This window comes from Theobroma cacao, chromosome 5, assembly GCF_000208745.1.
Source record: "Theobroma cacao cultivar B97-61/B2 chromosome 5, Criollo_cocoa_genome_V2, whole genome shotgun sequence".
Lineage (NCBI taxonomy): Eukaryota > Viridiplantae > Streptophyta > Magnoliopsida > Malvales > Malvaceae > Theobroma > Theobroma cacao.
In genome coordinates this window covers 35,201,951-35,225,637 of record NC_030854.1, presented here as the reverse complement: position 1 = coordinate 35,225,637, position 23,687 = coordinate 35,201,951, and the positions used below count along the sequence as shown (strand labels likewise).

Genomic DNA, 23,687 nt, shown 5'->3' with positions numbered 1-23,687 from the left:
TATTAATAGGGTACTGTAAAATAGACTGCCATCTGTTTGGAAACAACTTATATTAATCAAATGGCTTCCTTATCAGGCAGCACCATCTATGTGGAATGTTTGTGAGAATTATAAGACATTAAATATGCAGAATGTCTCTCTCTAAAAGAAATTTTCTTTTGGATTATGGACATTCAATTTGGAAAACACCATATAAACCATCTACATAGACCCATAAGCAAGCAATAATTAAGTTTTCATGACAGCCAAAAATATTGTAAAACTTGAGGAAATGCAAATGAGTAATCAACATCTCAACTCCTTTACTGCTACTATATGAAATCAATGATATCAGCCTCCGGATTAACAGTAAGAAATTTTCGTTTGAGGAGTGCTAAAAAGACCGTTGATACTACTGAAGATTCTGATCTAAATATGTGCTTGGAGAATTGCACTGTTAGTCTACTGCACAAGGAACCAATTTTGTTGCTGATATTTGTGCTAGCTGCTGTAGTGACCAAGATTCTTTTACTATAAAGCATCCTCAGGACTTCCCTTTCAAAGATGTCTGTATTGATTTAGAGTTGAGGGCTGGATTTGTTTCAGCTAATTTTTTATTCCTAATCTTAACTCATTGAAGATCTTATACTTTTCCAAGTTTGATAAGCTGTAATTGGAGTAGAAGAATGCTGATAATTTTAGATATAACAGTTTCACCCCTATCATCTTCTTTTGCCTCCTGTCCATCACGATCAGGTAGCAATATCCTATCAATCTTCTGATCATCTCTAGTTCCAGACTGAACTACATTGGATCTTCAAAACAAAACATTGAAGCACTTAAAGACTTTCCTTTTTAAGTACTTTCTCAGAAACTTAGAACTAAAAGATCTGTGATCATTCAGGCAACAAAGAATAGATTTGGTTTCTTAAGCAGTGAGACACTTCTAAACAAGTACATATATTTTTGAAGAAGGATTACAGAATTTAATGCCTTTATACAATATATTTCAAGAAGCCCACATAGGATATAATTCCAGAGGATGTGATAACTTCTGCCTCTTTGAGATCCACACTAGCTTGAAAACAAAGGTAAACTAACAATATAATCCCCTCCATCATTGAGATATTCACCAAAAATTGACAATCCTTAGTTCTACGTACTAAGGAAAAGAACTCTTTCTTCTTTCTGAATGCGATTTTGGATCTTCACTACCTCTCTGGACAGATAATCCCTATGTGCGCTTGATCACAAGGAGTGAAGCAGAACAATCACAGGGCTCTCCTCGATCACGACAGGTATGTGATGAATTAGCATGCCTAATTTGGATCTTTATTTTGTATTCAACACCACCCTTTACTCGTTTATATAACAACATATAAACAAGCATCCGATACCCTTGAAAACCAACATTGACCTGAAGTTTATACGTTAAATTGAAATCAATTCCATGGACCTGGACTGGGGTGTTGCTGATGGACCAATCTCCTTCCCTGTTTCCTGCAGACAAAGAAATCATGAGAAGTTATCTTCCATTTAACAGATAGAATTTACATAAGCAGTAAATGCAAAAGTAATCAAACCATGTCAGCCACTGTGTTTTTCCAAGCCTTCTCCATCTCATCAAAAACAACATCAATTGTTGGCCTGCCTCTACTTGATTTGGCAACACAGAGAACTGCAATTTGTAGGATGGCTTCAAAATCTGTTCTATTGAGATTCCCATGTAGCCTTGGGTCTTCGAAATCTGTTAATGGACGTTTTCCCATGCTCACGTCCTTTGCCTACAGGAAAACTCAAATTAGTTACACAATGTTTTTACATTTTATTAATCAAATCTGAAGAATTGAGAAAAACTAAGTACTTTTCGTGTCAGTTGTTCACTGGCATCAAGATCCAGCTCAATAACTTTCTGTCCAGACAGAAGTTGCAAGGCAACAATTCCAAAGCTGTAGATATCACTGGCACAGGTCAGCTTTGCGTTGCTCATGTACTCTGGATCCATATAGCCTATAGTTCCTCTAACATCTGTGAATACTTTGCTCTCCTCCATTCCCAGCATCTTTGCCAACCCAAAATCCGAGAGCTTGGGCTCCAGCTCTTCAGTCAAGAGGATGTTTGTGAGCTATAGACAAACATTCAGTTGGAAAAAAAAAAATTAAACAAGAATTAACTTTAAGAATTATAGACAAGGTCAATAGCATGTGATCTATGTTACCTTGATATCTCTATGAACAATGCATCCATCAATATAATTGTGAAGATACCTCAGCCCAAGTGCACAGTCTCTTAGGATTTTAACTCTTCTTTCCCATGGCAGGACGCAGTCTTTCCCTGCAAATGAAACATAGTATGCTCCTTAAAACAACTAGAATAGAAGATAAGGGGTGCTATTTTCATGCCCCAGGTGGCCAGGACACATCTCTGAACTGAAAAGTGAGCAACATGTAATGGCTCAGAAAAATTACTTAGGAGATGCTGAGCAAGATTTCCTGCAGAACAATATTCCAAGACCAAATACTGCTCGTCACCTTCAATACAGCAACCAAGCAGAGAAACAAGGTTTGGATGTCGAATCCTGGAAAGACCTGCAACTTCCCTGGTAAAAGAATCAGAGGAGTTGCCTTTATTTATCTGCTTGACGGCGACAACTTGTCCACTAGGCAGAACGCCTTGATAAACTTCACCAGCACTTCCTCTGCCTAAACTTTTTCTTTTATAGTTGACACTTATAGCATTCTCAATCTCAGCCTTGGAGAACCGGTAGAGACCGGACCAAGTAGTGATGTCCTTGGATGGAATAGGTTTAGGAAGTTTTCTGTGGCTCTGGCTCTTTCGTAAGTTCCCAAATTTTACCAAGACAAGGATCAGAATTAGTACAATGATCACTACAAAGACAGCCAGTAGTGCATTTGCCAGGGGCCCTGATAAATGATTTCTGTGAGCATTTGAGGTTGTAAAGAAAAAAAAATGGAAAAGACAATAATTTTTCAATGGTAACATGCCTCAAACAGAATCAAATCAGCAGCAAGAGATGGAGATAAGCAATTCAACTTACTTTTCAGTTTGATGTAGTCTGAATCTGTTAGGCAAAGAAGAGAGATCAAGGTCAGGATAGGGAACCTGAACATAAGGCAGAAGAGGTTCTACTTAAGTTCTGGTCCTTACCAAAATCATCTAAAGAAGACATACAGCTAAACAAATTTGCACCAAAAGAGCTATCAGTAACATTTGCAGCTGCAACTGAAATAACAACTGCTAAATTACATATTGTTCTTTCAGTATCATTTTGTTGCCCTTGGATTAGCTGCAATAGATCCTCCACTACCATTGCTATGGCATCAGTGCAATTTTTGCAGGTATTCTCAAATGACGAATTTAAGTTAGAACATAAGTCTGCTGCTTGTGGGTAAAATGGGTTGCGCTGAATTTGTGATAAAGATAGGCTTGAGCACTGGCTACTGCCAAAGTAGAATTGATCAAATCCACAAGAATGTATGGAAACTGATTCTTGGCTTGAAAAAGGAGAATCACATTTTCTCCAAGAATCTTGTTCAATGAAGATGCTACTCTCTTGTATCTTCTTAGCGCGAACTGCAAGAACTTCAGAGAAGGTATTGAGGGCGTTTTGACAGCAAAGAGTTGAGGGAATACTGCCCCATAAGTTGACCTTCCCGTTTCCATGAATGCAGTTGCCACTTGGTTGGTAAGGGTATGAAGTGAAATCCAAAACACAGTCTGCATCCAGAGGGGACTTTGTCAAAGCTAAGATAGAAACAATGGCTTTCACATAGTATGCAGAATTCAAAACGCAAAGCACTTTAATTCTCATTCTCTCAAATCATCTTAGTAAAACATTTGTCATTATCTTCAATTAATATTTGTTTGAGAAATAAAACCCATGTGTATAAAATGTCTAATTCAATCACAAGGTGCACTCAGGTGGGCCTAAACTGTTATATAGAAGCTAGAGTGAAAGATAGCTCCAGAGTAAAAGAAAATGTGCACAACAGGCTCAAATCCAGGACTATAAGAAAAAGTGAATATTCATTTGAAACAAAAAGGACATGGATTAAATAGAATAGAAAGAAAAAGGAACCTGCAGCATCTGGCGAAGGAGAACCAAAAACAAAGGCATAAAAAAAGAAGCTGCTAATGCAGAAGGCAGCAGGTTTCAGCCAAGGATCAAGTGTTTTCATGTCCTTTTCCTGCTATGCCAGACCCTATAAAGATTACGCCATGAAGAAGAAAGAGATATTTACAATCGTGAAAGCGAAAAGCTGAAATTTTCCGTTGGAGAAAACCCAACTGTTTATTTATAGAAATTGTTGTCCTTGTGTCTATCGTTTATAAAACTGGATATTCTTGTATGGTAGCTGGGTTCTTACAGCTAACTTAACAGCCTAGATATTGTCATCAATAAGTATTTTTTTGAGCATATATCTACAATGGCGTTCTTAACATACTTAAATAACAAGACAGCTGTGGTTTAAGGTGAAGTGATAACAAAATTTCCCTTGATATTCACTCCCATTTGAAGATTTTTATGTATGCAACACAGAGAATCCAATCCCTTGATATTCACTCCCATTTGAAGATTTTTTATGTATGCAACACAGTGAATCCAATCATAGAATCTTAAATCACATCGCCGCATCCATTGATCAACCTGACGGTTATGGTACTACTTTATTATCAACTTCTTGAAATCCAAAAAACAAGGGTCCATAGTCAACATGATTTTACATAGTGTAGTAAAGTATTAATCCCTCATTCATTAAACCTGATGTTTCAAAGATTGCAGCAAAAATTTGGCGTTTGCGAATTAAAGGCTTGTTAGTTAAAGGGATCATTGTGTATCACTTCAGGTTAGATATATATAAATATATATATATGGTTTTGGTTTGAATTGCTTATGCTGAGAATCAAATTCAGAAAATGTATAAATGCAAACACTTGTACATATTAAAACATTTTTTTATCATATATCTAACAATTAAATATAAAGATTTAAGAATTTCCTGGTAAAAGAAAAGGATCCGATTTCGTATTTTTTCTTTTTTCTGATACGTATGATCTTAGACTATATAATGGAATCTAGCCGTCTCACATTTCATAAACCCCACCAGTCTCTCTAATTTTGTTTATGTTGCATAATCTTGAAATCATGTACTTCTTCCTGCACTTGCTAGATTCATTTGTTTCAAAGATGGTAATGAGGCAATTGGATGTTCTCTCTGTTTCTTTTTTTGACAGTTTAACGTTTGTTTATCTGACTTACTTTCTTTGATATCAACAAATGGAGGTATCAATAAGAATCTAGCATAACGAACCCAATGTGCTATTAATGTTTGAGTCCTTCCTGAATTGATTGCTCAAATTTTAAGTTCCATAAACAGAAAACAAACTGATCCCCGTGACAATCATCCCAGGCTGCATTTCAATGTCAAGACGTTGGGATATGGCACATTTTTGGCAGTTTGAAATGTTTTTACTTGATAGAAGTATTAGAGATTGATCATAATTCAACCTAGATGCAGAAAGTTAAGGCATTCCTAGTTAATTTAATTCAGTAGAAATGATTGGACATCAGGGTTAACACGTTCAAATAGCGCAGAGACAATTGAAGGTGGTCTGGGTCTCTCTCTCTCTCTCTCTCTCTCTCTCTCTCTCTCTCTCTCTCTCTCTCTCTTTTATGTAGAGTTGTGTAGTAGTTAACAACATTAATTTCCATATTAATATCATTTATGTTCCCCCTTACTACTTACATCTTTTTATTTTTTTTCTTTTCCCCTTTGAGTTTTCAAGGCAAAATCTAATGCAAATCCAACTCGATCCTCAAAGCTGATATGTCAAGCTGATATCATATCCAAAGATGCGGAGGTGGGTGTTTCTGATGAATGTACTCCATTCTTTGCTCCCTGCATATAATGGAAAACAGAACATTTCAAGCCTCTATGCAAGATACAATTATGTACAAATTTCAAAATTAAAAAAAAAAAAAAAAAAAAAAAAAAAAAAGAGTGGCCCTTAGATGTGATAGTAACCAAACCATGTCAGCCAAAGTGTTTTGCCAAGCCCTTTCCATCTCTTCAAAGACAATATCAATGGTTGGCCGGCCTGTACTTGATTTAGCAATACAAAGGACTGCAATTTGCAAGATGGATTCAAAGTCCACCCTGTTGAGATTACCCTTTAGCCTGGGATCTTCAAAATCTTTTGATGGACGTTTTCCCATGCTCACATCTTTTGCCTACACAGAATCGACATCAGTTAGTAATAAATTCTTTTTGGTCAACTCTGAATAATTAGAAAATAGAAAGGGCAACGGCTGATGAGTACTTTTCTTGTGAGTTGATCACTGGCATCAAGATCCAATTCAAAGACCTTTTGTCCTGACAGAAGCTGCAAAGCCACAATACCAAAGCTGTAAATGTCACTGGCACAGGTTAGCTTGGCATTGGTCATGTATTCTGGATCCATGTAGCCTATGGTTCCTCTAACATCTGTAAACACTTGGCTCTCTTCTATTCCCAGCATCTTAGCCAGCCCAAAATCAGAGAGCTTGGGCTCAAAATCCTCAGTCAAGAGAATGTTAGTGAGCTGTGAAGCAAATATGCAGCATTGGAAGATTAAACAAGAATGGAGTTTATATACAGACATTCAATTGCTTTAATCTCTAATTTAAATAATCTATTTTTGATGTGTGTTCTTTGTCATGATATTAAATGAAGTATATGGTTTGCCAAAATTACAACAAGAAATTTTCTACTAGCACATCTATTCGCTCTTTCATAGGTTCATGAATGGTTCAAGAGTCATTGTACCTTAATATCTCTGTGAACAATGCATCCATCCATATAATGGTGGAGATACCTCAATGCAAAAGCACAGTCCCTTAGGATCTTAACTCGTTTTTCCCATGTCAAGCCACTGTCGTTTCCTGAACATGGATAAAATAAGTTGTTTTTCAAGACAATAAGAGAAGAAGGTAAAAAAGGAGCTATTTCTGCAAGCTGCACCCTAAATGTTTAGGGCTGCGCGCATCCTTTTCCCTAGTATGGTGAGGCTCACCATGTGTCAGGAGCGCAATCCTAGCCATCTGAGACATAGAAATGGCACTTTAACAATAGTCTAAGGCAATTAACCACTAGTGATCTTCTTGCAAACATGGGTTTTCACGCTTCTGAGAGGTAAAAGAATGATTCTAACCAAAAGTGTACAACAACTAATGATCAAGCAAGATTACTTAGGAGATGCTGAGCAAGATTCCCGGCAGGGCAATATTCCAACACCAGATACTGCTCATCATCTTCAATGCAGCAACCGAGCATAGAAACAAGGTTTGGATGTCGTATCCTCGAGAGACCTGCAACTTCCCGTTTAAAAGAATCAGGGGAATTCCTTTTGTTTATGTGCTTGACGGCCACAACCTGCCCACTGGGAAGAATGCCTTCAAAAACTTCACCAGCGCTTCCTTTGCCTAGACTCTTTCTTTTTCTGTTACAACTTATTGCATTCTCAATCTCAGCTTTGGAGAAACTGTAGAGGCCGGAACACCTATTAGACTCTTTTGATTTAATAGGTTTAGGAAGTTGTCTCTTGATCTTGCTCTTCCTCTTCTTCATGATCACGTATTTTACCAGAATAAGCATCAGCATTAGTATGATGATCACCATAACAACCGCGACTAGTGCTCTTGCCAGGGCATCTGACATATCATTTCTGTGAGTATTACAGGTTGTAAAGACTAAATAAAGAGAGTAACAAAGTCATATGTTTCAGTTTGATTAATATGTCAAAAACAAATGCATATCAGTAGAACTAAATAGAGAAAAGTAGAGTCTCTACAGGTATATTAAAACTGTTAGATGTTCAAACCTCCGAAGAGAGAATGGGGTTTATGGAATGGAAAAGGGTTGTCTCCCACTATGTCAGGCCTAATAGGCCTCTATGTGTACTCAAAAATAAATGGGAGAAAAGTGGTTAAAACTTACATTTGAGTTTGATGTAGCCAAAATCTGTTAGGGAAAACAGAACAGTTTGCGGTCAGTAAAAAAAAGTTTAAAGAGCGGGGAGAAGAAATACTACCCGATTTCTGATTCTTACCTAAATCGTCTAAAGAAGACATACAGCTGAACAAATCAGCAACGAAAGAGTAATTATCAACTTTTGCAGCTGCAACTGAAATAACAACTGCTAATCCACATATTGCTCTTTCAGTATGATTTTTTTTCATTTGCAGCAGTTCCAATTGGTTCTCAACTGCATTTCCCATTGTATCAGTGCATATTTTGCATGAATCGTCGAATGAGGAACCAAGATTTGTGCAAGCCTTTAATGCGTCTTGGTATGATGGCTCATTCTGAATCTTTGTCAGAGATAGACTTGAGCATTGGCTACTGCCGTAGTAAAAGTCATCAAAGCCACAGGAATGTATGGACACTGATTCTTGACTAAGAAAATGACCATCACATTTTCTCCATGCGCCTTGTTTGATAAAGATGTCACCATTTGTCCTATGTGCTTGCACTGCAAGGGCCTCGGCGAAGGCGGTGAGGGCATTTCGGCAGCAGAGAGTTGAAGAGATACTGCCCCAGAACTTGATCTTCTTGTTGTCGCCAATGCAGTCACCACTTGGTTGGTAAGGGTATGAAGTAAAGTTTAACAGACAGGCTGCAACCACTGGAACTTGTCAAGGCCAAGGTAAAATGACAAACCGCTTCCACATACTATGCTGAATTTAAACTGCTAAGCATTTTAATTCTCATGTCACTATAATGCATCTATCAAAAGTTGTTGAATATTTTGTGAAGAGCGCTGATACATGTGCGCTATGCATGGAAAGCATTCGAGTTCCGCTTTATGCATTGAGAGAAAAAACTTGGTAGGGTCTACTAGTGTACCTATTTTGTAGAACAACCATTATAATAAACTTGAATGTTGAATTCTTGCAATTTCAATGCTAATGCATACATCTAGAAAAAGAAAGAAAAAGGAACCTGATGGATCATCTGGAGAAGGAGAACCAAAAGAGAAGGCATAGATGAAGAAGCAGCCAAAGCAAAATAATGCAAGTTTCAACCAAGAATAAAGGGTTCTCATGTTCCTTTCTTGTAACACGTACTTATCCCTAGAAAGATTGTTGCATGAGGATGAACAAATGGATATATTCGGTAATGTGATGGTGAGAAATTAAACTGAAGATACTTTCATGGGAAACCACAATCCAACCAAAAATATATTTATAGACCATGGTTCCCTAGTGACTATCGATTAAAAACAGGATAAGATCGTTGAAACGGTCAAGGGTTTTCATGAATTTATAGGGTTTTAGGACCCGATTCATTTGGTGTTAAAAAATAACAGGAAAATTTGTCTTTTGAGAAAAGGACCCAAATCCTTTTCTCAACGTCTAGTCCCTTCAGCATTTACTCTACAACTTTGAAGATGTCGAGGCATGTTAAAAGCATGTCCATACCTTTGCTCCCATGAATTTGCATGGTTTTCAAGACCAGGTTAATTAGCTTTTTAGATATTCCAAAGATTATACTGAAAGACTTAAGAGCATGGATCTAATCGCCACCTTGTACATTTAGCATAGTAAGCGGTCCCATCATTCGATTTTGGAATTACAATCGAAAAGCAAAAGTGACAAACTAATAGAAAATGGTTAATGATCTTTTTCTGTAACTTAGATTGCATTAAGAAATGATGCAAGCCAAACTTTTTGATATTATTTTTTCTTGATGATTGAGATTAAAATATTTAATTTTGAATGATTCGACTTTTTTTATTTATCTGTAAAACTAAGAATTCGAATCTAATTTTTTCGATTAATGAACCATGTATTAGTCAATATAAATATTTTGGGTTATAACACATTAAAACATTTAGCAAATTAGAATTTGTTTTGGTGAAATGGGTGTTAGGTTTTTTATTTAAGGAGGAAAAGCAAGAAAAGCAAAGATATATATGGCGAAACGTAGGATACGTAAAAGGTCTAGTTTCCACACGTTGTCTTATCCTAAGTTCACTTACAGACGAACTTGCTCGCACATGCTGTTGGCTTGTTGCCGCTCTTTTCCTCCTTCTGTTTAGTTAGCAGCATCCCCTGCATCTCTTTCTTATAACCATAACTAACATTAAAATAACCAGAACCCACCATTTCTTTTTTCTGCTCCAATTGATTAAGGTCAGTTCTCTTCTCTCTTTCTCTTCAACAAAGTCACCTTTTTTTTATTTGTATTTGTATTTTTATTTTTGTTGTTGTATATATAGCTGTGGATTAATTAACTGTAAAAATCTTTATGTGCATTGTAAAAGTATTATCATTTTCTAGTTGTAAAATGCTGCAATGGTTCTTGCTGAATTGTATGAGGTCATTGCTTGGTAGAAGCTGGATAATTGACTTTTGAAAGTGCTAGCAGTTGGGTTACCCTTTCTTTTTACAGTTTTGCTCTTCCTTTGTTGTTATATGTGGTTCATACCTTGAAATGGATTAGTGCTTCCTCAATTTTCTTATGGAATTTGTTTGGTAGGAAAGTGGGTTCAGATTTCTTAGTTGATTATTTGTTTCAAATACGGTAAATTAGGCAATTGTGTGCTTTTCTTTTGACTGTTTTGCTCCTTGTGTTCATTCCTTTTTGTGATCCAGTGGAGTTAGCAGAGTGAGTCTAGTGTGGTTGTTGTGAACAAGTGTTAGTGGATGATTGTTCCTTTTAAATGCTCAAAAAGAAATTATTGCTGGAATTGGAAGTGCTTTTCAGATGCTTTTGTATGCTTTAGTAAAAACAGTTGGTTGCTTAAAGTGCATCTCAGTGGTATATTGTACAGAAAACTCATATTATTTCATCTCTTCCAATTGCTACATCCATGCCATGATTTAATTTGGAAATTCGTTAATCCGTGAGGCTTATAGCTGCAAGTAATAATAGATATGATGAAAAAATTATTTGGACTATTTGGATCAATCAGGCATCTTCATAGATGAAAAGTTGGATTCTACATGTCTACTGAAAGAAAGAACTATTTCTTTGATTACTGCTCAAATTATCAGAAGTACAACATACTGATTCTTTTGTCATAACCAGGTTGTATGTGGGAGTTGAGATACTGAAATATGGCACAAGCTGCACGTTCATTATGTTTTTCCCATGATAAAAGTGTCCAAGTTCCATGTAGAACATCAGGTCTTACTAGTAATGAAAGATTTCACAGGAGGCAAGTAGCACATTTTCATGGCATAATGCTAGTGAAAATTCAATCCAGTGGCAGAAAGGCAAGATACTCCCAGTTAAATAAGTCAAATCCGAATTATTCTGCATCAGATTTAAGATGTTCAAATCAGCTGTCAAGAAGGAAAGATAGGAATTTCTCATCCTGTAGCTGCAATAGAAGAAGACCTAAGGTAGTATTGGTTATGCAGAGTTTCTTAGTAGTTAACAACATTCTTTGTCATGTTAATATTCATATTTTTCTACTTTTAATCTTCTTCTTCCTTTTCCCTTTTGTGTCATCTTTAAGGCAGAAGAGGCATTTGCATTTCTGGTGCCAACCATATCAAATGTCTTAAAAGAATGGAGCCAGTCAAAAATTGTGAAAGTAGTTGGACTGCTTGCATGTGCATACTTGGTGATTCCATCAGCTAGTGCTGTTGATGCTCTAAAAACATGCACTTGCTTATTGAAGGAGTGCAGGTATTAAATCAAACTAAGTGAAACTGTTTTCAAATTTAGGTAGTCGGTGTCTTACAGTTAACTGCACTAAAGTCCTGCTAATAGTGTTTCCGATGTACTTATTTCTACCCTGTCAAAAGCATTGGAAAGGAATAGCTTAGATATTGTCTTTATTGCATCAATTGTTTTCAGAAGTCTAAGTTATTTTTCTTAGTTCCTTTATTTTTGTTTCTTCTCTTTCTATTGGTTGGCTGTTGCTCCAGTTCATCTGATATGGTTCCCCACACTTTTACTTCCATTGTATTGTGATTGTAATCTATCCAACCAAACAATAGAGTGTGCAAACCACTGATTAGTAAGGAGATCTAACCTTAAACCACCCGCAGTGAGTGTAACTCCCAATGTTCATTATCTGCTGTTCATTATCTAACCTTATAGAACCGTACAACAGAATCCAATTTTTTCTTCATATCTGCTTTCTGCTTCATGGTGACCTCCTACATACCTGATTTCTGTAGACTCCAATTCTAAGTCTTTAAAAATAGAAGTTGTCTCTCATCTGACTTGACACGTGATATTATTCTTATCAGGATAGAACTTGCTAAGTGCATTGCCAACCCATCATGTGCTGCAAATATTGCTTGCCTCCAGACCTGCAATGATCGGCCAGATGAGACTGAATGCCAGGTTAGTTCTGTATATTTCTTGCAAATCATTCATGGCTCACGATGCAGCATTTTATTCCTAAGGCATATATATTATGCTTTAAGGACTTCTTTGTGTCCACACTATTGCAGATTAAATGTGGGGACCTCTTTGAAAACAGTGTTGTAGATGAATTCAACGAGTGTGCTGTCTCACGCAAGAAGTGTGTACCTCAGAAATCTGATATAGGGGAATTTCCTGTCCCCAGCCCTGCTGTTCTTGTCAAAAACTTCAATATTGCTGATTTCAGCGGGAAATGGTTCATAAGTAGTGGCTTAAATCCTACCTTTGACACTTTTGACTGTCAATTACACGAATTTCATACAGAAGCTGGCAAACTCGTGGGGAATTTGTCTTGGAGAATAGGAACACCAGATGGTGGCTTTTTCACTCGATCTACTTTGCAGAGATTTGTGCAAGATCCAAACTACCCTGGGATTCTTTACAATCATGACAATGAGTACCTTCACTACCAAGATGACTGGTAAAGTCCGTACCTCTACCGTTTAAGTTAGTGCCATATCCTAAACTAGTAATCAAAATTTTCTTAAAGGGCACAAAGCTTGACCTCCTGGCTTGTAACTACTAACATCCACTAGTTAAGCATATCCCAAATATAGTTATGCAGTCATATATGAGGATAATATTTGAATCAAATATTAAGCACAAATGCTTGATTTGGACTGGTATCGCATTCATGCTCATGTGGGTCAATGTTTCTTGTTTTGATACCAGAAAATATTTCACATTTATGTCTACCCATTTGATGCCTCTGACACTATTGGATGACACCAAGGGAGAAGTTGATTGCAAGATTAAAAGATTAAATACTAACTTGACTGTGAAATTTTATTGAAGGATTTCTTTTCCTTTTGGGAACAATAAGCAGTGTCAGATGAATTGAGGACTAACTTTCACAATATTGATACTCAAAGGAAAACTGGAACTATGAACCGCAAGCATCATGTATTTGCAAAAGTCTCCTTGCCCTTTTCTATATTGTTGCTAAATAAAGAGGATGTGAAACACATGCTTAAAGTTATAATCTGATGTTATCAGATGGCAAAATATTTTTCATTAGAAAAAATGGCATAATGTGTCTGCTAGCTTGTTTTTTCTGAATTGCTAGGGGACATCAATATTTTACTTTGAAGAAAACAAAAATGATAAAGCAAGATGTTCAAATCATATTTTCTGGATTAAAGTATATAGAAAAAATGATTGGAGGACAAATTTGATGACAGCAAGAAAGGTCAGTGTTAACAAAGGCAGGATAGATGAGACAAATTATCAGCTTAGCAGTTTAATTTGGTCACTATGTCCTTATGTTTGCCCCTTAAGAGACAGATGCAGCACGAGATGCAGGTTTCATGCTTTCTAGTAGAGGATTTCTGCTGTTTTTTGTACATATAGTTGAGTGCTTATGGCAGCATTTATGGGGCTTACCTGATTCTTTGTATGTAAAGCTTATGTGCATAATATTAGCATTGTGCTTTTACTACAAGTAATAACTTGCAAAGGAGCCAATCCACTTTAGAATCTTAGCCTTTCATAGCTTCATTAACAGTAAAACCTTGTGTCAATTGGCTCTTCAGTCACATAAAAGTATATCAATACAGATTGAAATATCTTGAGCACCTCTGGCTGTGGTAACAGCCCTCTATGCACTGTGGTTTGCTCACAGTTGATTTAGCTTTTTTCATAACAACATTGCTTCTGAACTCACCATTTAAATTCAATATGCAGGTATATTATATCATCCAAAATAGAGAACAAACAGGATGATTATATATTTGTATATTACCAGGGTAGGAATGATGCATGGGATGGATATGGCGGTGCTGTTGTCTACACAAGAAGTGACGTTTTGCCTGAAAGCATTGTACCTGAACTTGAAAAGGCAGCTAAAAACGTAGGGCGAGACTTCAACAAATTTATCAGAACAGATAATACTTGTGGGCCAGAGCCTCCCCTTGTAGAAAGACTTGAAAAGAAAGTAGAGGAAGGGGAGCAGACCCTCATAAGGGAAGTCAAAGAGATAGAAGGGGAGGTAGAGAAGGAGGTAAAGAGGGTTGAGAAGACTGAGATGACCTTGTTCCAGAAGTTGGCAGAAGGTTTCAAAGAGCTACAACAAGATGAAGAAAACTTCTTAAGAGGGCTAAGTAAAGAAGAGATGGGTCTGTTGAACGAGTTAAAAATGGAAGCAAGCGAGGTAGAGAAACTCTTCAGTGAAGCACTACCACTTAGGAAACTGAGATAGGTTTCACAAGTTCAACAGTTAGATTACAATTTTTGGGAAACTGTAAAGCTTATTTCGCAATAATTCACATGGATGCTGGTCGAGTTGAACAGAATATTTCTTTCAGCTTTTCTATTTCAACAATCACTTCTTTTTCGGCTGCAGATGTAATGTAAAGTCCTCTTTACGTTGTATGTCGTGTTTTCCTTTTATCTTTTATTTTCAGATATATGCAAAAACTAGGAGGGGATATTTTTTCATAGTGACTTGAGAGGATACCAAGAACTGAATCTGTCAGCTAGAAATTCCCTTTTGTTTTCCCCTTTTGGGGGTAGGGGATTTATTTTTTAAATGAAATTTGTTATGCTTTAACCATCCTCAAATTCTGCAACAAAAAGATAAAAGCAAAGAAGATTTGAAATTGAGGAACGCAATTGCAACAGCTATTAACTTTGGTAGACTTCCATTGCACATTGAATTTTAAGAATCTCAACAATAAAAGAATGAGAAAAAAAAAAATATCTCAACACTCCATCTAGCCAGTCCCAAACATAAGGACAGCCAACTTGTGCAAACTCCAGATCTTACATTTTTCAAAGTGAAAAGAAACCAGAAGGAATAACTGGACATTAAATCCTCTGTAACAACATCCAATTCAGGAACTGCTAAAGCTAGTGGCAATTGGAATGATAATCACAAGAACGATCAGCAACAGAAGAATGATCCCAATACACATCCACTTCCTGCTGCTCCTCTGGTACTGCTTTGCTGTGTTGAGCTCTTTGGATCCATCCTTCACATAATGGCTTGCATTCATCACATGGTGCTCAATATCATCCATTTGCTCCCCTTGTGCCTCCACCATAACCGCCATGTCCAAAAACACCTGGTGCAGCTCCAATAAACTCTTCTCAATCTCTTGAGCAGCGTCATGCCTGTCCTGAATCTCAACCACCGTCTCTAACACCTTCCCTCGACCATGCTCTTGTATTGCACGCGTTAAGAACTCTTCGCCCCCATTACCATCAGAAATGATCTTCTCAATGATTTCCTCATCAGGGTTCTCTCCAGTCACTGTATAATACCTTCGCCCCACAGTTTCCTTGTACTCTGTCATCATCTTCTGCCTCAAACCTTGAAAATCCATCATGAGCTCCTTCAACTTATTGCGCAAGCCATTGGTGACAGCAATCCTAGTCCTGTAAGCAAGGGTGCCTTCCTTGCACCCTGAAAGGCGCTTATTAGCTGCATTGGCACGGTCCATTTCTTCAAGCTGTGACTTGATGGTCCTGGCCTTCTTTTGCACGGTGACAATGTCATTGTTGATTTTGTTCCGCAAAGCCTTCAAGGACTCCTGTTTGTGGAGTGACTTGCTTTCTTCATTGGATTCTTGGAGCTTGCCTAAGAGTTCGCGGATTACTGCCATCTCTTGCTTCACTTTCTCAGCTTCTTCAAGGAATAGGCCAAGGTTTTGGTCCATGGTGTTTGCTGTGGAGGACATTTCTAGATCATAGTCAGGTCCAGCTTCAAGATCTTTCATTGCCTCTTTCTTGAGGTCTACATAGCTCATAAAGGACTTGGTCATCAGATCATTCATCTTTGCTCTCTTGGAATTTTCCTTCAGGCCTAAAAAACCAACCAAAGGAGAAAAACAATCAGATAAATACATGAAATTGAACTCAAAGGGGAAGGGAATTAGATTTCCTTTGCAGTTAAAAATGTCACATGAGCGCTGCATCTAAGAATCTTTAATCATGTATTCACTACAAATGAACCCTAATTCATCAGAGAAGAGCATAAATTTTTGCAATTTGATGAAATGGGTTTTCTCAAAATGAACCCAAAAAAAAAAGGGTCAGCATCTCTTCTACAGAATCTAACAAAAACAAAATTGAACTGATGAAATAGGTGTTTCCATACCCTGAAATGTTGCAGCTGCTAGCTTCTTAGTATTAGCAGGCTCTAAAGGGAAAGATATATGGAAAGAATTTGATTAATGAGACTTTGACTATGAAAAATTGGAAAGAAATCTCAGATCTCAGGTGTTTGAATTTGATTGAGAGCTTGGAGACAGTACTTAAATGGAAGGGAAAAATCTCTCAGGAAAGAAAAGAAAAAAAAAATAGCCGTTACAGCTCTGAGCTCCAATGTCCCAACGGCTATAATTTGGATGCCCGTTGTTTCAATTTTTTATTTTTCCGTTTTAAAATTGGGGCAAATTTATAATTTGTTGATTTTTGGTGACCGTCTAAGCAAATGTTGGACCCACGTCCTCAGATCCGAGGAAAATGATCTTTTTTATCGGGCCGGGTGAGGTCCGTTTGGCTTGATAAAAAAACACAATGGGAAAAGGAGGAATGGATGATTAGCTATTCAATAAACTTTGTTTGGACTTATTGAAAAAAGATGTTGGTAGAGTTTTTTAATTTCATGTTCGAGTTTATTTAATAATTAAATATTTTTAAATAAATATATATTTATTTTTTTAATTTATTTACAAATTCAAAAAAATTTTAGGCTCACCCTTTTATCACAAGTTTGAAATTTTAACCAAGTTTCGAGCAGGACTGTAATCTCATGTTCGTAAAATTAAGCAAGCCTAAACAAGGTTTATTGATGATCGGCATAAAAACGTAAAGTAAGCAAATATGAAGAAAGAGATTGGAGCGAATAAATAAATATTTAAATACAAAGTAAATTACTTGATTCGACAAATTTGATTTGATTGTCTTACAATAACTCCAAATGGTGCTATTTATAATAACCTACTTAATCTAAACTTGATGAGTAAGTAAAAGTAAATATAAAAATATCTAACCTAAATTAGAGTACAAAAAAAAGTAAAGTCTTAAAATTATACCTCCTAGATGAATAAGTAATTAACAAGGAAAACTTTATTTTTGAAAAGTATTCTAGTTGCCTTAGAATACTTTGTTTGGCTGCCAAGGCAACAGCTAATGGACCTCTGCATGTGGACGAATTTGTGAACCATGACACTTAACTTTTAGTCATAATTTTATATAAGTCTATTAGTTTTCAAAATGAACAGTCCACCTTAAAAGAATATTTTTTATAATTCACTGTTAATATTTTCGTTAGTTTAATAACCTGACAATATTTAAAAGATAATTTTACTTTTTATCAATTTTAAAAATTATCACACTATATTAATTATAATTTTTATTTTTTTATTATAATTTTAAAAGGATCGATTAGTAGTTTTTTTTCAAAAGAAAATATGTTTAAATTAAAAAAATAATATAAAAGATATTTATATCTTAAAACATTAATGTAATATTAGGTTTACTTTTTTAAACTGTTGACTAAGACTAACGGTATTAGCAATCAAGGATAAAAACAACATTTTGAAATAAGATAGACCAGAGTATCTTTATAAAATATTTTGAGGAAGTTTTTTTAATTTTATCCTCATTTTCTTTTAAATCATATCTAATATTTATATTTTTCGAAAAAAGTCAATCACGCAATAAATCCAATTATGATTCAAACTTTTAATTTACCATTAAACTGTTTAATTATTATTTATTCAAAAAAAAGATAAAATTCAACTTTTAAATAAGTAAAAACTCTTTAATTATTTTGTATGGTAAATATTTTGAATAAAAATTAAAGTAGGAGGTGATTGATGAATGTGTTTTAATTCGTTCCTTCAAGTTATATTATTTAATTTTAAAAATAATATATATAAATATGACGAAATTCATATAAAATAAATCTAATCAATTTCGGTATTTTCCTTTTAAAACTTTATTATAAAAAATAATGAAAACATATCCATATAGTGGGTGTCAAAATCAAGTAATAGTTTAAATTATCTCTTATTATCACAAATGAAAAAACAGTCTGTAAACTTCGAATCCAGGCAACATATAAATGGAGTGTGATTATTTGATCCAATTCATTTGTAAGTATATGATTGGACTATGCTGCTCAATTATGAAAACCAATCAAGGGCATTTTTTTTACAAATTTGTAATTATTCAATTACAATAAAATATTATATAAGAGTACATCACCTATTAATTAATATAGATTTCATATAATATTTTGATTAGACTTTACACGATTTCTGATTATGAGTGATTAATTGTAATGTAATAATTGATGTTTAATTAATTTTAAAGGGTTTAAAGTAGCAATTCAAATAAAACAAATTGTCTTAACTTAGGTGGTAGAGTGTTCGGTATTGTTAAGAGGTTGTAGGTTTAATTTCCACAAATTGCATATTTTTTGGTAATTTAAAGTTCAGTTAATTGAAAAAAAAATCAAAATTAAAATCGACCGAATTAATCGATTTTATATTTTTAGGTTTTGTTAAAGTTATATAAGATTATTAAGATTGTGTTGTCAGGTATACCGTGTACTCTGGACATGATTTTAAATTGAAAGCGGGAAAAGAATTTGGGGATAATGTTTCACAATTATTCTCATTTTGGGGTTAATATCACTCTTAATATTTATGATAAATATTATTACGAGGCATTATTTTAATTTAATGATTTCTATTGAGAAAATGAATCCTAAAACAAATCCTTTAATTTGGAGAAGGATAAAATAAAAGATTTTGCAACTATCCCATATCTCAGTTTTAAGTTGCCTAAATCCTATGGATAAAATGAAAATCTATGATTTGTCTGTTTTTTTTAAATATAAAAGAAAAAAAGTTTTTTAATATAATTATTTATTACCTTTTTCTTTTTCAAAATGAACAATCCATTACCTTATAAACGGCACTATAAAAAATACCTTATTTATAGATGCATTTAATGTATGTTTAGGGATGATAATGAGTATTTTATATTTTTTTTATAATTAGGAGAGGGAATTCGAACCTTACTCTTTAAACAGAGAAATAATGTACAAACTAATGAGTCAAATGCTCGAGTGCAATGAGTACTTTATAATTATATATCTTGCATTATAAGATTTGATTAAATAAGATTAAGGTATTTTATAATTGGGTTTGGATAAAATTTAGATATTACAACTACTACCCATAGTGGTTATATAGGGTACTCACAATCCAATTTTGAAATAATAATTTTTAATATTAAAATTTATTTTTTGTTTGTAATATTTATGGAAATTGATTAATTATTTTAAATATGATTAAACTTTAATTTACTTTTAATTAGTAATCTTTATGAATAATATACATAAAAATTGATTTTATATTTTTTATTTTGACTTAAGGTTTGGGTTAGAATTTTTTGTGAGTATTAATAATCGGATTTAATGATTAAGTTTTGATTTTTACTAAAGTTTAAATAAGATATGAGTAACTAAATTTTAATAGAATGCGAGTTTAAATATATCAAAATTAAGGTGTATCCTTCCTTCAATCATTCTTATGTATGCTTACCGAGGACCATTACTAAAAGAAGCTCTTCTGATATAAAACTCCATATAAAATCTTATTAATTATATATATATATGTTATAATATATAAAGGTTGTAAATCATATTAATTAATATATGAATTTAGCTTGAGACTGTGAAAGTGGACAATTATTTAATCTCAAAATGATTACATAGGAAACAGATAAGGGAAAATAAAGTAGTATCTAAAAAAAATTAAATCATTTTTTGCTTGTACATTTTGCAAATTTTACACCCTACAAATAAATTAATATGATTATTAAATGAATGTATGATAATCATATAAAACACCTTCATGTATTCAAAAAATTTCAATAATTTCAAAACCTTTGGATGATCAAAACATAAAGTTTTAATCTTAAATTTAAATTTCAAGAAGGTAGTTGAAACATGAAATTTAAAATATTTAACAGAATTATCTCTTAATAACGTAATTAAAGTTTGAAAAATATTTAGCAAAAACAAAAGAGCTTGTTGGCAAAAATATTTGTTGAGATTGTTTTGAGTTGTATTTGAATTAGTTTTAATTATTATTACTATTATTAATCAAATAACTGGAAAGCATTTGGGCTTAAGTGAGATCTAGAAAATGGATAATTAATTAGGATAAAGACAAATACTGAGCTGACTCACCAGGTATGGGCTGGAGGGCAGTAAAAGTTTAGAAGAAAAGAATAGAAAAGAAAACTACTTTACTAGCAACTGCGAAAGATTTGGAGACATCTGCCGGCATTGGCCAAAAAAATCCCAATCCTATCTCAACTCTACTTCTCCCCTCCGCAGAAACGAAAAAAGGTAAAACAACACATCAATCATTCTTTTGTAGCACGGCCCAATCCCCTTCCTCCTTCTATCTGCTTGTGGCTACAAAATTCTCAGAAAAGAACCCAGCAGAGCAAATACAAATTCTTCACCATGGGTCCGATAAAGATGGCAATCTGGGACATGTTGATTACTTTCATGTGGGTTTTTTTTGCATCGACGTTCGGTTTACTAACTTCCTTGATAGCCACTGCCATTGGTGTCCAAACCGTAACGTGGGCTCCTATTGTTATCACCACTGTCATCATTTTCGTTTTCGTTTTCATCTTTAATATTATCGGTGGATATCTTGGTGGGGCTAGCTTTAATCCCACTGGTACAGCCTCCTTCTACGCCGCCGGGGTCGGTGACGATAGCCTTATCTCCATGGCGCTCCGGTTCCCAGCTCAGGTAAAAATCAATTTGTCATCTTTTTGTGTTTTTCTATGTGGGGTTTTGGTTTTCTGATGGAATTCTATTTTATTCGACCTGGATTCTTCTGTTCTTTTTTTTTTCTTTTTACTTACATGTTTTCATTTTTTTTAAAACTTTTGGATCAAATCATATGATTCTTTTTATTTTGTTTGGGTTTAATCTTCTTTATCTTTTAAGCGTTTGATAGGTATTACTTAGTTGATTGATTCTGTAGTCATTTTTGTTCTTTGCTGGTCATGTCGAATATGCTTTTAAAAAAATAGGTTTATTCCAACGATTTGCCTTACCTGACACCACAGTAATTTACTAGTTCAATCGATTTTCTTTGTTTTACTTTCAAATATTCGGTATTTTTATTATTTTGTTGATAGCCTTTTTTTGTGTGTGTGCCTTTTGCTCACATGGGTTTAACATTCCTTTTCTTCTTTTTTTCTTCCACTTTTGTTTTGTTTTTTCATTTGCATTTTCAAGTGCCTTTTAAACTTTATTGCTCTACAAAGCTGTAAATGTGAGATGTTTCCCTGTCTATTTCCTTTTCTCTTAAAGGTTTGTTCCCCCTCATTAAAGGAAATTTGAGTGTGCCAGGAAAAAAAGAATTGAAAGTCCAAATAAACAACGCAAATTTAGACTGCCCATTTGTACCACAAAGGTGGTTTCTGAACAGAATGATGCACTGCAAAGAAGGAATTATGTTAAAATTTTTGCCTTGTTTTTCCCCTTTAGCAGGGGAGAATAATGGCATCTTAAGCTGTTGAAAAACATACTGAACAATAATTTTATGTTATGATACATTACCAAAAATAAAATGTCTCACTGGCAGGCAGCTGGTGCCGTGGGCGGTGCCCTGGCAATCATGGAGGTGATACCGGAACAGTACAAGCACATGATAGGGGGACCATCTTTGCAAGTAGATACACACACTGGAGCCATTGCTGAGGGGGTGTTGACTTTTCTAATTACCTTTGCTGTTCTTCTAATCATTCTTAGAGGTCCACACAGTGAAATGTTCAAGGCATGGTTGCTTGCCATTGCGACTGTAGCATTAGTTCTGGCCGGTACCTCTTACACCGGACCTTCCATGAATCCTGCCAATGTAAGTCGCTGGTACTTTCTCTTTACCTATTCTACTTCCGTATGTTGTTCGGTTTTGAATTTTGTCAAAGCCAAGTAGTGCCGTGATAATACTAAGGTTTTTATACTTTTTTGTCTCATTGTTTCCTTTATGTAGTGTAAATAAATTGCTACTTAAGAGTTTATTCCTTTTTGAAGCACCTGAAGTATATGCAGTTGTTTAACTACACTCCTGATTTGGGTTATGTCTGGCTTGCTTGTTACTGCTTCTTTGATTTGGAATATGATTGTAGCCTGCTTCTCCCTCTTTTTGTGATGCTTTTGTAATATTTGTTGGTATTGGACTGTCCTGGTGTGTATGTAGACTTAGTTTCTGCTATTTTCTGGTCATAGTGATTTAAGGTCCTTGTAACATTGATATTTGGCTTAAGTATATAGCAATTGCAATTGTTAATATGCTTTTTTGATCATTAGGATTAATGCATGCCAGTCTATTCGATGCAATTGCATGTTCTGGTCTATTTCCATAGAAGCAAGTAGCTTAGTGAAGAGTGAAGCAAGAACTCTTTTTGTTTCTTCCTTTAATGTTTAATTCTTTTTGTTGACCTTTTTCTGTTTCTTTCTTATTGCAATGTTTTCCTTGATTCCTGATTACACCTTCTATTCAATAAAGTTATTCTCTATGTAATTATATATCTTAGTAAGTATGTACTTCTTTTCTTTTTAATTCACTCCTTAAAAGTTCATAAGTTCGTAACTTTTGATTTCCTACTTTTCTTTTTGAAAAAGTTACCAGTTTTGACCGGTAAGGACGTTACTTAAAGCCTAAGAATTGCGTTACTAATCGTGAATCATCTTGCAGGCCTTTGGTTGGGCATATGTGAACAGCTGGCACAACACATGGGATCAGTTTTATGTTTATTGGATCTGTCCATTCATTGGAGCTATATTAGCTGCCTGGGTCTTCCGACTTTTCTTCCCTCCGTCACCGGTGAAGGTGAAGAAGGCCTAAGGTGACTTTATAAAGTTCGTGTTGCCATCAACAACAATAGATAAGCTCAATGTTTATGTAATAAGCAGTTCGTTTTTCAAATTTTCTAGTCAACTATTAATTTCTCCATCATTTGTGGATAATATGAATGAAACATTCTTGCTGCGTGGCACCTTTTTCCGCCTTCTCTTGTTTGGTTTGCTTCAAATGCCGTGCGTATCTTACTGATGTACTGCCTCGACTCTTTAATTTTATCGATATACTCATGTCAGACACATATCTGATATCGCGAAGATTGCGAAAAGACTTGAACATGCTTGAACCAGATGGTTACTCGTGTTTGTCATTTGCTGGCCTAGCAATGCAGGATGCAAGAAAACGGGGCTCA

General features: G+C 34.9%; 5 protein-coding genes across 5 annotated transcripts; 2 read left to right on the top strand and 3 right to left on the bottom strand.

Annotated features, from left to right (window-relative positions):
• Positions 921-3,811, bottom strand: LOC18599964 (calmodulin-binding receptor-like cytoplasmic kinase 1). Its single transcript, XM_018121065.1, has 7 exons — positions 3,172-3,811; positions 3,038-3,061; positions 2,448-2,903; positions 2,198-2,313; positions 1,844-2,104; positions 1,563-1,763; positions 921-1,479 (listed from the first exon to the last, which is right to left on the bottom strand). The coding sequence occupies exons 1-7, from the start codon at positions 3,809-3,811 to the stop codon at positions 1,411-1,413; spliced, it is 1,767 nt and encodes a 588-aa protein (XP_017976554.1). The 3' UTR covers positions 921-1,410.
• Positions 5,815-10,147, bottom strand: LOC18599963 (serine/threonine-protein kinase CDG1). The gene is made up of 8 exons (XM_018121064.1): positions 10,021-10,147; positions 8,089-8,664; positions 7,977-8,000; positions 7,229-7,690; positions 6,807-6,922; positions 6,322-6,582; positions 6,032-6,232; positions 5,815-5,900 (listed from the first exon to the last, which is right to left on the bottom strand). Exons 1-8 carry the CDS (start codon positions 10,145-10,147, stop codon positions 5,832-5,834), a joined length of 1,836 nt encoding a protein of 611 aa, XP_017976553.1. The 3' UTR covers positions 5,815-5,831.
• Positions 9,987-14,861, top strand: LOC18599962 (violaxanthin de-epoxidase, chloroplastic). Its single transcript, XM_007030173.2, has 6 exons — positions 9,987-10,174; positions 11,073-11,389; positions 11,506-11,678; positions 12,248-12,344; positions 12,455-12,846; positions 14,109-14,861. The coding sequence occupies exons 2-6, from the start codon at positions 11,102-11,104 to the stop codon at positions 14,620-14,622; spliced, it is 1,464 nt and encodes a 487-aa protein (XP_007030235.2). The 5' UTR covers positions 9,987-10,174; positions 11,073-11,101; the 3' UTR covers positions 14,623-14,861.
• Positions 15,036-16,674, bottom strand: LOC18599961 (syntaxin-related protein KNOLLE). The gene is made up of 2 exons (XM_007030172.2): positions 16,522-16,674; positions 15,036-16,227 (listed from the first exon to the last, which is right to left on the bottom strand). Exon 2 carries the CDS (start codon positions 16,196-16,198, stop codon positions 15,257-15,259), a length of 942 nt encoding a protein of 313 aa, XP_007030234.1. The 5' UTR covers positions 16,199-16,227; positions 16,522-16,674; the 3' UTR covers positions 15,036-15,256.
• LOC18599960 (aquaporin SIP1-1) lies at positions 20,699-23,485 on the top strand. The gene is made up of 3 exons (XM_007030171.2): positions 20,699-21,213; positions 22,058-22,330; positions 23,171-23,485. The coding sequence occupies exons 1-3, from the start codon at positions 20,917-20,919 to the stop codon at positions 23,318-23,320; spliced, it is 720 nt and encodes a 239-aa protein (XP_007030233.1). The 5' UTR covers positions 20,699-20,916; the 3' UTR covers positions 23,321-23,485.

What these genes read in the sequence shown, in the direction of transcription:
- LOC18599964 (XM_018121065.1), bottom strand. Translation starts at nt 3,811, where the DNA reads ATGAGAATTAAAGTGCTTTGCGTTTTGAATTCTGCATACTATGTGAAA. An exon ending in TGGTGCAAATTTGTTTAGCT is followed by an intron (nt 3,062 to 3,171) that starts GTATGTCTTCTT and finishes TTTGCCTAACAG; the next exon opens with ATTCAGACTACATCAAACTG. An exon ending in TTGTTCATAGAGATATCAAG is followed by an intron (nt 2,105 to 2,197) that starts GTAACATAGATC and finishes GTTTGTCTATAG; the next exon opens with CTCACAAACATCCTCTTGAC.
- LOC18599963 (XM_018121064.1), bottom strand. Translation starts at nt 10,147, where the DNA reads ATGGTGGGTTCTGGTTATTTTAATGTTAGTTATGGTTATAAGAAAGAG. An exon ending in GTCTTCTTTAGACGATTTAG is followed by an intron (nt 8,001 to 8,088) that starts GTAAGAATCAGA and finishes TTTCCCTAACAG; the next exon opens with ATTTTGGCTACATCAAACTC. An exon ending in TGGCTACATCAAACTCAAAT is followed by an intron (nt 7,691 to 7,976) that starts GTAAGTTTTAAC and finishes ATGATATGTCAG; the next exon opens with ATGCCCTGGCAAGAGCACTA.
- LOC18599962 (XM_007030173.2), top strand. Translation starts at nt 11,102, where the DNA reads ATGGCACAAGCTGCACGTTCATTATGTTTTTCCCATGATAAAAGTGTC. An exon ending in CAGATGAGACTGAATGCCAG is followed by an intron (nt 12,345 to 12,454) that starts GTTAGTTCTGTA and finishes ACACTATTGCAG; the next exon opens with ATTAAATGTGGGGACCTCTT. An exon ending in CTTCACTACCAAGATGACTG is followed by an intron (nt 12,847 to 14,108) that starts GTAAAGTCCGTA and finishes TTCAATATGCAG; the next exon opens with GTATATTATATCATCCAAAA.
- LOC18599961 (XM_007030172.2), bottom strand. Translation starts at nt 16,198, where the DNA reads ATGAATGATCTGATGACCAAGTCCTTTATGAGCTATGTAGACCTCAAG.
- LOC18599960 (XM_007030171.2), top strand. Translation starts at nt 20,917, where the DNA reads ATGGGTCCGATAAAGATGGCAATCTGGGACATGTTGATTACTTTCATG. An exon ending in CGCTCCGGTTCCCAGCTCAG is followed by an intron (nt 21,214 to 22,057) that starts GTAAAAATCAAT and finishes TCTCACTGGCAG; the next exon opens with GCAGCTGGTGCCGTGGGCGG. An exon ending in CTTCCATGAATCCTGCCAAT is followed by an intron (nt 22,331 to 23,170) that starts GTAAGTCGCTGG and finishes ATCATCTTGCAG; the next exon opens with GCCTTTGGTTGGGCATATGT.